This window comes from Heliangelus exortis, chromosome 9 (genome assembly GCF_036169615.1).
Source record: "Heliangelus exortis chromosome 9, bHelExo1.hap1, whole genome shotgun sequence".
In the NCBI taxonomy this organism is placed as follows: domain Eukaryota; kingdom Metazoa; phylum Chordata; class Aves; order Apodiformes; family Trochilidae; genus Heliangelus; species Heliangelus exortis.
The window spans coordinates 25995046-26011367 of NC_092430.1; the positions used below are offsets into that span (position 1 = coordinate 25995046).

General features: G+C 44.0%; 2 protein-coding genes across 13 annotated transcripts in view; one reads left to right on the forward strand and one right to left on the reverse strand.

Annotated features, from left to right (window-relative positions):
• MED12L (mediator complex subunit 12L) overlaps positions 1-16322 on the reverse strand; it is a 104625-nt gene that overhangs the window by 57257 nt on the left and 31046 nt on the right. The gene's annotated exons all lie outside the window — the stretch shown is intronic.
• P2RY14 (purinergic receptor P2Y14) lies at positions 6875-14361 on the forward strand. The gene is made up of 3 exons (XM_071752938.1): positions 6875-7260; positions 10958-11048; positions 12296-14361. The coding sequence occupies exon 3, from the start codon at positions 12314-12316 to the stop codon at positions 13322-13324; it is 1011 nt and encodes a 336-aa protein (XP_071609039.1). The 5' UTR covers positions 6875-7260; positions 10958-11048; positions 12296-12313; the 3' UTR covers positions 13325-14361.

Here is a 16322-nt window from a genome sequence, read left to right on the forward strand (position 1 = left end):
AAAAACTTTTCACTGGCCAAAATACCACAAAATAAATCCTGTTTTCCAATCAGCTCTGTAGAAAACTATGTTCACATAGAGCCTCAAAGACTAGTCCTGGGATCAAATTTGCAGCTTGTACTCTTGGGGTTCTATGGTCTAAGACTATCCAAAACCATATTAAGAGAACCATTTCTGGACTGGTTTACACAGTTCTTGTAAGCACCAAATTAAATGGAACAGCATATGGAGTTGTTTGTCTGAAACAGCAATATTTGGGACTGCAAGAGCAGTAAAGTACACACAGAGATTCACAACCAAGGACTCTCTTATTAGGTGGTTAAAGGAAACCAAGACCGAGTGCTTCTGGTCTCCCTTTTACACGTCAAGTAGCAGTAAATCACAGAAGGTTTACAGACTGTTAAATTGTGCTGGATAATTACTGTGTTCAATTCCCACAGCCCCACACCCCCCGGGTCTCTGCCCTGCAGCCACCCCTCCATCCAGCATTTCCACCTGGCTCCTGGTTTCATCCAGCCTCCCCCATCCTCAGTGCTCCAGCTCCTCCTGACCCCAAACAACAGAGCTGGCTCCTGGTTTCATCCAGCCTCCCCCATCCCCAGTGCTCCAGCTCCTCTTGACCCCAAACAACAGAGCTGGCTCCTGGTTTCATCCAGCCTCCCCCATCCCCAGTGCTCCAGCTCCTCCTGACCCCAAACAACAGAGCTGGCTCCTGGTTTCATCCAGCCTCCCCCATCCCCAGTGCTCCAGCTCCTCCTGACCCCAAACAACAGAGCTGGCTCCTGGTTTCATCCAGCCTCCCCCATCCCCAGTGCTCCAGCTCCTCCTGACCCCAAACAACAGAGCTGGCTCCTGGTTTCATCCAGCCTCCCCCATCCCCAGTGCTCCAGCTCCTCCTGACCCCAAACAACAGAGCTGGCTCCTGGTTTCATCCAGCCTCCCCCATCCCCAGTGCTCCAGCTCCTCCTGACCCCAGACAACAGAGCTGGCTCTGTGTCCCACACACCTCACTCAGCTAACTCCTGTCCAGGGCAGGCCACAGGACAAGCACAAGCCTCCTAAGATGAAATTCAAATATCCTGACTACTCGATGATATTTTAAATATATCACACAGAAAAGTATTTATATATTTATATATGTATATATGTGCACGTGCACACAATCTAAAGGATTCACCAAACACACACAGAGCACAAGCGAGCTTGAACCCCTCTGAGAATTGTGACCTTTTTCTGGGTGGGTGGTGGTCTTCCTACCCAGCTCAGATGAAGCCCAAAGACCTACTGCAGTGGGAACATCCCTGTTTGTCCCTAACCAGGGACACACTGGACAAGAGCAGACTACAGGCCAGGAGTACAGGACCCTCCCCTGGCACATCAAGTGATGAAGCTCAGAGATGTCTGCACACAAGGCCAGAAGCTCATCTACCTCTTGTCCCATGCAGCACCCTCTCCTTGCAGGATGCACACATCCTACACATTCTCACTACCCACTCATTTCTTAACTGAAGGCTGCATTTAGGGGGGATTTCCTCCCAGGGGAAACAGTGCTGCTGTTCCCTAGAAAGAATTTCATACCCACAGATCTGTTACCCAGGGTGATGCCCTTCAATGAGCAGCCTAAGGGTGCCCCTCCGAGGGGCCCATGGAGATAACAGAACCAGCACTTTCTGGGCAGTGTGGTCCCCCATGGGAGCTGTGGACATCCACATGAAATCCTGCACTGGGAAGAGGAGAGGCAGCCCAGCCAGGATGAGTTTGCTCTGATGCCTGACAGCTTGGATGCATACAACACTTCACTGTAAAATCACCCCCAAAGTAAGTTTACTTTATCTTGACAGAATGTATGTGTGATGATTCTTTTCCACTGGTTTATACACACACTTACATATACAACAGTTCTTTGAAGACACTGTTTGTGAAATATCTTCCCAGGGCTACAAATGAACTAGAAAAGATTATCTTAGTCCCTAAGTACCAGATAACTATATTTAACTTGTCTATATTTGACATGGAATTCTGGTCCTTGGATTTTCTTCTTGGAAGAAAAGGGTACAAGAAAGTTCGTAGGAAAAGTCTCAGGCCCTGATCTGTTGCTGTCACTTCAGAGAACCACATCAGGCCAGAAGCACGTGCACATTTTGGTTGTGCAGTTGTGCAGTCCCATTCTTTACAGGATGCTGTAAGTGAAGTGGTTTTCACATGAGGGCATGACAGCAGATCAGAGCCAAGAACACAAGGAGCACACAAATTCATGAACATCTCTAATTTTTTTTTTTTTTTCATTTAGGAAGCTTCTAGACATCTTGAAAAAGGAAACTAAAACCCAAGAAGTTCTAAAAATGTATCTTTGTATTGAAGCACACCAGAATCTCATGAATTAAGCAACTCTAACTGCATAACTGGTACCACCCTCACCACCAGGCTTACTCAAAATGCGTCAGCCCCATTCCTCAGCTCTCCCAACCAGACCCTGTGCCACCCTGTAAGGCAAAATCTTTGCACTGTGAGCCACAGGGGTGTCATCTGGATGGGGCCAAAGACCTGATGACTAAGTTTCAGACAGATCCTTGTAAGGCCTCAGCTATGCATCAATGATGCACGGACATCAACCCACCAGCAAAACAAAACTAGGCAGGAAATATTTGCCAGCAGCTTTGGTAGGGTAAAAACCAAAATCCAGAAATCCTGCAATGCTTTAGTGCTTAACATGCCTCCTAGTAGGATTATTCTATAAAAATATTTATCGTGTTCATCCTGAGTTTATCAATTCACAGAGCTTAGCCACAAATACCATACAATCCCTGTGTTTTTACATTCAGTGGGGTTGGAAGTACTGACTACTTCATTGGGTTTTGGTAACAGGGCACAGACCTATAAGAAGATTAGTATTCAAAGATACTGCTTATATATAGCAGTGGTGTGGTGGCATAAGATCCTTCATTTGGAAAAAAACCTGTCTGAGCTCATCAGCCCCATTCCTGTTAGCAAAGGCTTCACCCCAACTTGCACTTGTGACATCAGACACCTGAAGAACCAAACCACCAGCAGCCCTGACAGTCTGCCTCAGTTTTCTCTCATCTCTGACTGTGAATCTGGACTCCCCACTTCTGACACTGGAGTCCATCAGCAGGATCATAGGAAAGGTTTCCTTTCATAGGCACTGAACTCAGACAAAAAGTTCAAACTATTTTCTTAATAAAAATAACAGCTAGACCAGTAGAAGTGAATTTTGGGTTTGGGGGAAGACATGTATGGCTAAAGGTAGAACATATTATCAGCTTACTCTTAAGCCATCAAAAGTATGATACACAGCAGGGTCTTCTGGCAATCAGGCTCACTGCTTGCTTTCTAACCCTTCAGAAACAGCAACAATATCTTTAGATATTTAGATATTAAATCTGGCTGGCATTTTGGAAAAATATCCCTGTTTGCATAACAAAGCAACCCTTCAGCTTGCCCTGCTGCCTAGAGTCATTCCAACAGGGTGAAGCTGCACACAGTCTCCTACCCACACTTGAAGCTTTTAATCCTCTGTCCTGGACAACTGCTTACTTGTCTCTGAAGCATGCAAAAAACTGTGCTGCAACATTTAATCCATCACATAAGAACAGCTTACACTGAAAAACATGAATTTCTCCTTTTTCTGGGGCTTCACATACTCACAGAGACCTGCACACTCCAATCTCTTATTGCAGGCAGCACTGTGACTTACATTCTTTGTTCTAGTTTAACAATTCCAAACAGGTTTTCACCAAGAACAGTACTTCAAACCCTGAAGCACAGCCATGCCATCAGGCAGACCTACAGTGACACCAATTCAAAGCATAAGGTATGAAAAAGTCATCCCCAAAGTTGCTCACCTTGGGTCCTGTTTACATTTCAGCACATTAACATTTTAAAAGTAATTTCACAGAGCGTCCATGGCTGTGAAACTTGAACTGTCCACTGCATCCTGAGACCTGCACAACTTTTCAGAGAGAAACCACACAGCACCCACACATTTTAGGACTCATGTTTGGGATGACCTTGCCCACTCAGAACTGACTTCCTTTTCCAGTGTACACTGGCTACTCATGACTTTCAGAGAGGAAGACCAGTGACACATCACTTCTGGTCCCCTGACCAGTGGGGTTCTGCTTCCAGAGCTGAAAACCCCCGGGGTGGGCAGAGCTGGATGCAGGGAGCAGCTGGAGGAGCAGGGCTGGCCAGGCAGGAATGCTGCTCCCTGAAAAACAGGTGAGTCCTTCCCTTGCACCAGCTGAACAGGAGGCAGCACCCTCTGAACTCGGGCTTCTCTCTGCACTGTGCATTGCTTTAAATTCTAAATTTCTAAAATTCCACCCCCAGCTGAAGGCTGGGTAACCATTTCCATTATAAGCCAATTTTAAGGGTATATATATCAGCACTGGTTTGTTCACAGGGGCTGACTTGTTTCATTCTTGGGTTTTTCTATAAGGGATGAGGGAAGAACAGCAGGGGGAAGGATGGGAAAGGATATCCAAACAACAATACAAACTCAGTAATATATCTACTATACAGTACTGAAACCCCATTTCTAGGCTTTAGGAGAAAACTCATGATCTGGTATGAGACTCCAGGAAAAGAGCTGAGTCTTAGGAAGCACTGAGAACCCTTTTAAGCAAGCTGGAATAGTTCAAGTCAGACTCTCAATTCAAATTGAGCTTTTCAAGCAGGCAATAACAAACATGGAATCAAAGTCCCAGCATGCAACAAGCATGTGATCAAAACTGTCCTAGAATTTGCTTCCTTCTGGAGATGAGCTCCAGCTCCCTGCTCCAGCTCTGCCTGCCCTGGCCTTGCTGCTGCCCTGCTCCAGGACACACACAACTGGCAGCTCCTGTAGGCAGCTCCATTCCCAGAGCCTGGTCTGGATGCAGATGCAGGGATCTCCTGAGCAGCTGTGCCCAACCTGCTGCACAGGATAAAAAGCTGCCCCTTCAGCAGTGGTAACCAGAGGTGGAAGAAACCTTGGAACACTGGCTGGCAGCCTGGGCTGTGCTCTGGACTTCTCTGCCATGCTTCCAGCCCCCTGAGTCCCCAAACAAGAATCCTAGTCCTGCTGCATGGCATTTTACCCTGCCAGAGCCCAGCCAGGAACAAGTTTGCTGTCTGAGCCTGCAGGTTTTGTCACACAGAGACTGGCAGTCTGGGCCAGACTGCTGGCTGCAAGGCTCACATCCTGAGTTTCTGATGAACTGGGAAAAAAATAACGTTCTTCAGCTCTTTAGTAAATAATTGCTCGCAATTATGGGAATGACTTTTGAATGTTTAAGCTTTTTTTTTCTTACTGCTCCCATTTCCCCCGTTGCTAGGTCTTCAAATGATGTCCTGCTCCAACAGAACATCTGGGGTGCTGCTCAGCAAGTGAGAACTGCCCTTGGGAGAGACACATTTAATTGAGGTTGGTGAACAATTTTGCTTTGCCAAGAAGATCCTCTTATCCTTTATTTTATGTTTCTTCTTCAAACTCATTATGGCAGACTGCACCTCTCCTCCTCTTCTGCAAGGATTTCACTTAGGCACAAATGGAACATTTGTTGTTTTAATTTTAGGCTTAGATGAGGAAGCTATTGGAAAAATTTTGTTGTGGGTTGACCTTGGTCCCAAAAGGAATATTGAGGATTCTGCCGCTGTTTCTGGGGAAAGAAAAAACTAAACAAAAAGCCAAGAATGGATTTCTTTAGAACTAATTATGAACTCTGTTTCAGAGGGCTGGAGGAAAGAAAGTCCATGAGGAACCTGTGTATTTATCAGAGGGTTTGGGTCACACACTGTAGAGCAGAACTCAAATCATGTACTTAGTGTTTATTAACACTAATGTATGCAACTTACATATTTCACCTTTTTTAAATGAGCATACAATCCTCAATTTCTCTCCCCAAACCTCAGATCTCTCTCAGAATGTAACACTTCCCAGTTTCATAGGAGAGGTATTGGCTTTTCCACTACCATACATTTCCACTAATTTTGTGCTTGACCTCAGTCTCCCAGTGAACACGCAGGAACAGCAGGAAGGGAGAAAGACAGGCAGGTGGGCCAGGTCAAAAGAAAAAAAAAAAAAAAAAAAAAAAGAAAAGAAAAAAAAAAATAGAAAGAAAAAAAAAGGAAAAAAGAAAGAAAAAAAAAGAAGAAAAAAAAAGGGAAGAAAAAAGGAAAAAAAAAAAAAAGAAAGAAAAAAAAAAAGGAAGGGAAAAAAAAGGGAAAAGAAAAAAAAAAAAAAAAAAAAAAAAAAAAAAAAAAAAAAAAAAAAAAAAAGGAAAAAAAAAGCCATACACAGAGAGTCATCACTTTTCCCCAGAATACATCCATCAGCCTTTGAGCACGCCCTGAGCAACCCCATGTGCTCCCGGTCAGAACCCTCCCCTCTAAGGGGCAGAAGCTATCGGGTAGGAGCTTTCCAGAAAAGGTTGCAGCCAGGCCTGGGAACAGTTCAGGAAAAGAAAACACCAGCCCTTAACTTAAGGTCGCTCACTGCTGTTGCCAGCGGCACAAACGTGTCTGCCTCAAACAGCTCCAGAGCAGAGCAGCCGGAGCGCGGAGCTGCGGGAGCCAGCGCCGGACCCGCAAACCCAGCACCCTCCCACCCAGCCCCCTGCCCCCAGACCCAGCACCCACCCACCCAGCCCCCAGACCCAGCACCCTCCCAGCCAGACCCCTGCCCCCAGACCCAGCACCCTCCCACCCAGCCGCCAGACCCAGCACCCTCCCAGCCAGACCCCAGACCCAGCACCCAGCCAGACCCCTTCCCCCAGACCCAGCACCCAGCCACCCAGCCCCCTGCCCCGGCAGCCCCCAGCCCCCTCCCGGAGGAGCCGGTGGGACGGGCTGAGCTCCAGCTTCGGCACCGGCACCGCCTGCTCCAGCTGTCAGGGGGGTTCGGCACTGCAGGCACTTGGTTCTGTAAATCTGCTCCATAGCTGAAGAGGAACCACACGTGCCATTCTAGACTTCCCTCCAGCCGAAAGACCCTGCCTTCTCAAGAGATGTTTCTGTACCTCACCAACGCTCTCAGATACGCCTTTTGAATTTTTAAGGAACTACAACCGGAGTTTTTACTGTAAATTTGACGAATAAGGTGGAAAGGAAAGCATCTACACATTATACAGACAAGAAGAACAGAAATGATCAGTGATAACTGTAATTAAATACAGAAAGCCAATGCAGACCAACTCCTACACCTGTCAGCCTGAGATGGAACAGCCTCAAGCCACAGCACCACAGACTGCTGACCTACAGGTAAGGGTTGCTCAGTACTGTGCATTTTAGCTAAAGATGTTTTTCTTAAGCAACTGCTTTTGTTTTAATTTATGACTCTGAAAACATAGACTTATAAAAATCATCGTTTAAAACATCAGAAAATATTTCAATTACAAATGTTACTACTAAAATAGAATATTAGAGAGAACAATTTCTTTATTTCAGCCTCATTTACTTCTAAATACCTAGGTTTAGGACAATAAAACTACTAATCTTTAAAACATTTTCCTGACATACTCATACTAGACTGATTCCAAATTTGATAGGAGAGCTGCTTCCAACAGTTGGTCTGTTTAATCCTAATACCAAATCATAAACTGACCCTCTCTAATACCCTGGTCCTAACTTTTCCTCTTACATCCATTATTCCAACCCTAGTTTCAGTACTGTAACTGATAGGAGATGGGAAGGATCTTGATGGGATTTACTGAAGCTTAATTAAAAAACCTGAATATTTAGGTTGTATCTCAAAATGATCCTACATGCAAACAGCTCAAAGCACTCCCAAGTTTCAGTGTGAGTATTGGGGTTTGTGGAGATACTTCATAGGCTAAAAAGTTGAGGGGCTAGAATAATTTAGACCCTTGTTTAAAAAATCTGAAATAAATTAGAATTTCACTTAAAAGGCAAATTAGGCTATTAAATTTCAGATTTCAATAGCAGCATGGGTACTCCTGTATAATAACAAGAAATTCAATGATTACTGGTGAGTTCTGCAAGACAGAAATAAAATTGTACCCTTGAGGTGTACTCATGCTGCAACCAAAGGAGCTTGCCTGGCCCTTCAAAGAGCTTTTATTTTACCAAGAAATAAACAATCCTATCTACAGCTGCTCTGGTGCTGCTCACTCACTCTGTCCTTCAGAACACCAAGAAAACATCTAATTGTAATCACTTTGGTCAGGAGAATCTGCAGCTGAACTCTGGCAATGCTGAACGCAGAGCAGCACCCAACCTTGCTGGGAGCTAATCTGGGGTGAAAACCTCTGTTTTCCTCACCACTGGGACAACAGCTCAGCACCCAGGTCTGCCTCAGTTATAGGAACAGAGGTTTTGTATTCAGCTGGAGATGAGAATTCATTCACAACCATAAAACAGCCCAGACTTCTCCTGCAGTACAGCAGGGTCTGATGGGGCTCCTCTCAGCCCGGGGTTTGTCACGCACTGAACTTGCAAGTTTGGGAATTGTTTTAGGAGAAATAAGGGAGGAGAAGCACAGCTACAATCATTAATTTGTAAGAATTTATGAATATTGGCTGCCTTATACAAAGAGCTTGAAACCTTCACATCACCACCCCCTGAGAATCATACAGCCAACCAGAGGCAGTCAGGGGCAAACACAATCCCAACCACGAGATGTCACAGCAGATGTCACAGCTTTAGTTCGTGGGGTTTTGGACTACCCTGAATTTTGCCTTTTTATTATCAGAAGACAGAAGTACTGTTAGGATGTTAAGAGTTGTTTACACTTCTGTTCTTCCCCTCACTAACCATAGCTCAGGGATCTCCCATTCTCCTCCACTACATTCTGCCACCTGTGACAAACAAGAACTACCACCCCCCAGTGCACCATCTCCAAGGGCTGAAATAGCACAGGGTGTATTTTGCATACTTTTACATACTTTTATTCTCTTAAGTATTAAGATCCAGACAGTGCCTTATGACAAATGTTATAATAAGAACAGAAAAATAACAAAATCACAGTCTCTTGGCAAACTTGCAGGAAGCCAAGTGTACCAACAGATCTCCACAGTCACTGCAAAAAATGCCTCCTCCAAAGGAGGAGACCAGAGACCACAACCATGGATCCTGACCCTCCCCAGCCTTTTAGCACAGCTCAGTAAAATTCACAGCTGCTGTGTCTTGTGCACTGGGCTTCCTCTTCCTCTTGATTTCTCACAACATCAGAGATACCACTTGGCACAGTTGTCTTCCCTGATAAACTCCATTTTGCAGTTCAAAAACAATTTCTGGAGACAGTGACCACTGTCAACAGCTCCTGACTATAATTGCATTGGATATTTATCAAGCAGCTGCATTAACTTCCATAAATAGATAAAATGTCCACTCAGTACTACAGAATCTTCCTCATATTCAGGATTTAAAAAAACAAAAGTAAACAAACAAAAAACCCAACAAACTTGTAAATATTATTCATATGTTCACTAAAGCAGTAAAACAAACTTTGAAATTTGAGAGCCAAGTTACAGAAGTCAAAAAAAAGTGCCTTAATGATATTAGAAGGGTTACAAATGTTAGAATGAAAGAAATGAGCATTTTAAATAGTCTGTGACACTTCCCTTTTGTGTACTTTGCCAAAACAGAACAATATGCAAACTCAGAAAGTTCACAGCACTTCTGTATTTCACCAAGCCAGTCTTGTTAATTCGGTGATCAACCACTTAACATCAAATGAGGAGTACTCACAGTTTCCAGAGGAACCCCAGTTCAGTCCCTATGCTCACTTCAAGCCAAGCATCACCTGGTGGAGCCCCTGCAAGTTCTCACCAGAGAAGAGGATGAAGAGGATGTTCTTGTTAAGGGCAGTTTGCCAAGAATGCACCCAGAACACAGATGGAAGTGCAGCTCCTCTGTGAGGTGGCATCACTGCCAAGCCCATGTTCCCCATCCCTGCACCAGCACAGGAGGTGACCTCAGGGCCCTGGCTGAGGAGCCAGAAGCACCCTCAGCTCCATGAGGCTGCTCAGATGGAACAGAAAGTCCTTTCCCAGAGCACAGGAGCTCAATCCTGGGGTTCCCCATGGCCACAGCTCTGCAGGGTCCAGGCTGTGCCCAGGATCACAGCCCGGGCAGGGACCTGGGACACAGCAAGGGCTGAGTGGGTGGCAGGGTGACAAACACAGGAGGTAAAGCTGATCCTGGACACAGCAGGGGGGACACAAAAGCCTCTGGTCGTACCCACACCCAATCTGGAATTGCTTTATTATTTAGATAAAAAGCTTTCAAGATTTAATCTCCCAGTACTAAATTATAAAGTATACAGTGCACCTACTCTGGATACAATTAGACTGCTAACACCTTTTCTGTCTAAAGACAGAAGGTAGAGAGGGACCATTCCTTCAACAATTGAGGTCAAGGAAATCTATACCTCAATTACTCTACTTTTGAAAACAATAAACTAATGCATGTGTAAATACATGGTTAGAATAACTTCCTGACAAGAGAAAAAGGCTCAGAAAGCTAGGAATACAGACTGCTTTTTTCTACTTCAGTTATTTCACTGAATCTGTGACAAAAATTCAGAATAAATTCCGTATGAATGCAAAAATAGAGTGGCAGTTGACTCTGGAGATAAACAAAAAGAGGTTTTTAGAAGTTTTGATATTATAGGAACAGACTGTTTCCCTCTACTTTCTTGCACACCACGAAGTAAAAAACATTAAATATTAGGAAAAAATAAGCAGTGACAGGAAATTTATACAGCCCAAATATACGCCTCTGAAATTTAAAAATAAAATTAATAGCTCCTCTGACCAAACCTGATGGGCTCTAGGTTGAACATGAGTGCTCTATGACTCTGCCCTAACCAATTTTGAAGTCCAGCTGAAAGATCTAAATAAAGCTTTTGCTGCACGGGAGTCTGAGCAGGTCTGGCACTGCAGAATTACTCTGCCCTGGGTTACAATACACAGCTGTTCTCTTGTCTCTCACACAGGTCTCCCAGGAAGAGAAGAGGTCCTGTGTCCCAGAATGGAAGGTGCTCTAGATCCTTAACAAAAAGCACCACATCAGTCAAATTAAGAAAGGTAAGGACAAGCCACTGATACTGAAAGATTTACAGTCTAGCTTGGACTCTGGCAGTGGGAAGAGAACAGTTCTCAAATACAGTGTGTTAAATAAAAATGCTCATCACTACTGGTCTGAGGGGATGGCTGAAAGATGCAGAGGGAAAAGTGAACATCCCCCTAGTTTTAGCAACATCCCCCCAAACCTTACCCATTATCACCTCCTAATCCTAACATACCCATGCACATGGGAGTTGTAACATCCACTCTCCACACTGTCTTCTGCCCAGCCCAACCCAACCAACCAAACACAAATGCTTTGATGCCTTGAGCTTAAACATCAAGACAGGTTGGTGGGCAGAGCAACCAGGATACAGAAAACACTGTACCAAAGGAAACAATTTCACCCATTTAAAATAAAATTTCCATTTCTAATTAATGCAGGGTTGTATTCAGGTTCCAATCCTCTATATGGAGGCATCAGCTACCAACTCTGAATTGTGGCAATCAGGAAATTCTTTATTTCCTAAAAGGCATAGCCGGGTTTTTTTTCCCAGCTCCATGGCATGTGTTTCCCAGTTGCCCAGGTTTTCACTTGCCAAATACAGCAGCACTGTATCTATATCTGTCCTGCCCACCCTACAGCAGATAGTCCACCCCCATAAACATTGTAAAAGAAAAACAGACAGCAGATGTGGTTTCTTCTTGGAGATCTCTAAAATTTAAATTTTAATGACTTGAGAGGACAGCTCTAGCTTCTCTGTTATGCTAACAGAGAGACAAACCACTAAATGTTTATTAAAAGTACTAAAAGTTTAAAAGCTGCTCTACTAGCTGCACAGAAGGCTTTCTCTCAAGTGAACATCAGAAAATATTGGTCTACATTGGATATTTCCACACCTGACTAACAGAAGAGTGCTTTCTATGCCTGTATACCAAACACAACACCTGTACAAGGCATATTCAGTCCCCTGCCAGCTCACAGCCCAAGGCTTATACCTGCAGAAAAGGGGCAGAAAAGGGGCTTGAGGAGAAGGGGTGGGAGTCCAAGGGAGCAGCAGGTGGATTCCCAGCTGAAACATCATCAACAGGAGTGTGGTGGCACCTGGAACAAGCTTGCTCTGGATCCCTGATGGAAATGATAACGTGGGGATCTCTGAGCAGCATGCCAAGCTTATTTTGAAGTAAGAGTAGAAATCTTACACTAATTAATGGGAAGCACAGCACCATTTTATCTTACTGAGATAATGTCTCTCTGCTTCTTCTAGGAAGAAAGACATTGTAAGATGTTCAACTCCAGCACAAGCTCCTCAGGAAACTGCAGCCACAGCACAGTAATAACCAAGACTGTCATTCCCCTGGTCTACTGCTTGATTTTCATAGTAGGACTCCTGCTGAACGCTGTGGCAGCATGGATCTTTCTGTATGTTCCTAGCCAAAAGAGTTTCATTGTCTATCTCAAAAACATCGTTGTTGCCGACCTCCTCATGAGCCTGACATTTCCTTTCAAAATTCTTGCTGACTCAGAAATAGCACCTCTTCAGCTCAACACGTTTGTGTGCAGATATTCTGCGGTTGTTTTTTATACAAACATGTATATTGGGATAACATTTTTTGGCCTCATAGGTTTTGACAGATACTACAAAATTGTAAAGCCTTTATTCACCTCCTTTGTTCACACGGTTAACTACAGTAAGGTGGTCTCTATAATCATATGGTTATGGTTAATTCTTATATCATTTCCAAATATGATTTTAACTAATGAAATCCCTAATGAAAATCATTCCATAAAATGTATAGGTCTTAAAAGCGAGCTTGGCAGACAGTGGCACAAAGCTTCAAGTTATATCTGCACAGGGATATTCTGGGTTGTTTTTCTCCTGCTAATAATTTTTTATACTTCCATATCAAAAAAAATATACAATTCCTATAAAAAATTCAGAAGGAACTCAGATGTGGCGAAGAGGAAAACCAGCCGTAACATATTCAGTATCATGTTTGTATTTGTCATTTGCTTTGTGCCCTATCACCTCTGCAGAATACCATACACCCTGAGCCAAACCAGCTCAAAATTCAACTGCCAGTCAGAAAAAACTCTGTTCTACATGAAGGAGTTTACTCTGGTGTTGTCTGCTGCAAACGTGTGCCTTGATCCCATCATTTATTTTTACCTCTGCCAACCCTTCAAAGAAAAGCTGTATCAAAAACTACACCTCAAGCTGAAAACTTCAACTGAAGTCAACATTTCTAAATCCAGAAAATCAAACACACTTGGGGAAAGCATAAACATAGTGTAGGTTCAGGTCTGTAAAACAAGGCACGTTTCAGAAAGTTATTCAAATCTCCAAGAAGCTGACCAGAGGAAAACCTGCAACCAAACAGCAAAAAGGCTTCAGCATGAAATACCAGGTGGAGTTTGTCTTTTCAAACACATTCTTGCATGTTCCCAATATACTTGCTCTGTACTGCTGATGCTAGGAGTGCACTGTGGTGTGACATGACCTATCTGGATCTCAAAAAGGGAGAGGAATAACTGGAACAAAACATTGTGGAGCTCCAGGCCATGGTCTCTGAACAGATTATCCAACAGACCCAACAACCAAACTGATTTGCTGCTGTTCCTCACAAAGCCAGGCACAAACCAAGGCCTGGGCACCACGGCTCCCTCCCCATCAGCTTCAGAAAAACCCAGACCAAATCTTCAGATATCTGCACAGAGCCTGAAGAAACCTTGGTAAAATGTGTAGTACTTTATATATACAAATATACATATATATTTATATACAGATAGAGGATTTCTTAAGAGAAACCATGTAAAATTAAAAATCCAATGTGACTGCCACCTTTAGGCATCAAATGCCAGAGTACTTTATAAAATGTGATGCTCAGTATAAGCAAGTATTTAAGAGGATCCTTCTATAACTTAAATAGCTGAGTTACACTGTACCATATTCCTCAGGACTTTTCAGAAATAACATAGTGTACACCAAAAATGTTCTTACCAAACTGAGATCCTAATAACCCCCTTTCTGTCACTGCAGAAGGAGGCAAGAACACACAAGGAGCTGTCTGAACACACACGTGTACAGCTGCCTAGAAACTCTGGGGTACAATTAAATACTGAAAGAATCATTTGTTGGTTTTTCTTACACTTCTGGCATGATGATAAAACATTACTCTTTGTACAAAGATAATAGCTGAAAGCCACCAACCTTCTATAAATATAAATATTATATCTTTTAACTATATTTTTCAGTGCAGCCTTGTTTTTTTAATTGATTTTACCATTGTACAGGGAAAATACAGTAATTAATAAAGTACCCATAAAAACTTCCTTTCAGGCAATGGCTTTGGAAGCCGCACGCTTTCCTTTTACTTCACAGAGACACAGGAACAGAAATAACATGTGCTTCACCTTCCTGCCACTACGTTTCACTGCAGTGCTCACAGATCAGCTCTCAGGGTGACAGATTTTTAGATCTGTCTAAAACCTTCTCCAAGGCTGTGGGGAACTTCTCTTGGTCTGAGCACACCGACCTACAGTAACACTATTCTACCACCAAGCAGGATTACATTTAAGTTAAAGGGCAGGTCAGCCCCTTAAGGTGCCTGCTGAGTTCAGCACACTTTGGGGAGCAGATTTACCTCCACTTATTTCCTGCTGGGCTGAAAAGTGGTCCCAGAACAACCCCACAAAGCACCCAAGCCCTGAGGAGCCTGGGTGACCCTCAGCCCAGGCCAGCCCTTAGGGACTGCAGAAGAAAGCTGCATTTTGGTCATGTTCTTTAAAGAAAATACATTAAAGATTATTAATATGGCTCTTGCAGAGCTCCTTGGCTCCTGTCAAACTGAGACTTTGCAGGCTTTTCCTTCCAAGCAAGGGAAATAGCCTGTTGGGGACAGGAATTTACTGCTTTCTGGGAGATTAGATTTTTAGACATTTATGGCAAAAAAATTTAGTTCCTTACATGGCATGCCTTGGTATTTGCCTACATAACTCTAAATAATTGTGGCTGTGAAAGCACAGTGGTACACAGAGATGAAAACACTTCAACAATATATATCTACATATCTTCTTAATTACTTTGCAAGCCCTGAAAAATTACTTATATTGTAAAATTTTTTTCCTCAGCTCACCAGATTATTGACATTAGGACAAGAAAAATCTACACACAGGCACCAGGGGAAAGGATGCTGACCAACACACTTTTGAAACAGTGACACTAGATTTCTAGCTTTTCGTTCACTTTGGAAAAAATCATCTTCCAAATGCTTCCCTGACCCCCGATCCTCCTGCAACATGCCAGTCCCAAATAACGTGATTATTAAACCACACCTCTGCTCCACTGCCCCAGCCTTGCTCTGTGCCTTGCTGTATGGCCTGGGATGGAAACACAATGGGGACACTTTTGTGTTTTGCACAGTTAGTTCTTTTCCACCTTTCCCCACGCCTCACACCTCAGATGAAGTCAGACAGCTCCTCGGGCACCCGCAGGTTTTGCAGTCACCAGCTCCTGCCTGCTCCTCCTACCAGGGAGGAACTTCCCTGAAATGCTTCCAGTGAAAGTTATGGGTAACCCCAGCCCTCAGCCAGGACCCTGTCCCCATAAACAGCCCCCGCCTCACCCACCACCATCCCCATTGCACCGGGGGAGCAAGAAGCTGGGGTTGGACTCTGTGTTCTTAGAGCTGAGTGACTCAGCTGGACCTGAAACAAAGCCACCCAGGCACAAGCAGTGAGGGAGCAGCCCTGGTGCTTGCTCACTTTAACCCAGAAGGGACAGGACAGGAGGCTCAGTTACCCCCTGCCAACACCCTCATACATCTTCTGACATCCCAACCCAAAAAACAAGTCTTTACTTCTTTTTATGGCAGCATCCTCACTACAAAGTAAGACACTGCATACCTGTAAAACACTTCAAATAATTAAAACTGAATGTTGTTAATTGGTGGATGGCAACAGGAGAGGCTGAGGAGCTCTGGCTGGGTGCCAGCCTGCTCTGCTGTCCCCAGGATGTGGTCAGCAGGAGCACCCAGTGCAGGGTGCTGGGCAGAGCCAACCCCCCCAAGGGGCTCAGTGACACAAATTACCTTCACACCTTTAAACCACCAAAAATAGGGGTCTCATCTTTATGATGAGAAGTGCTCAGCAGCATTAAATACAGCAAAATCTATCATCCTCATCTCTGATTTATGAGCTAAAATTGCCATTTAAATTAGACATGTAAGGCAGTGGAAGAGGATGACACTGAGCTGCAATTAAAACAGAATTACAATTTAGTTGAGTCACATTCT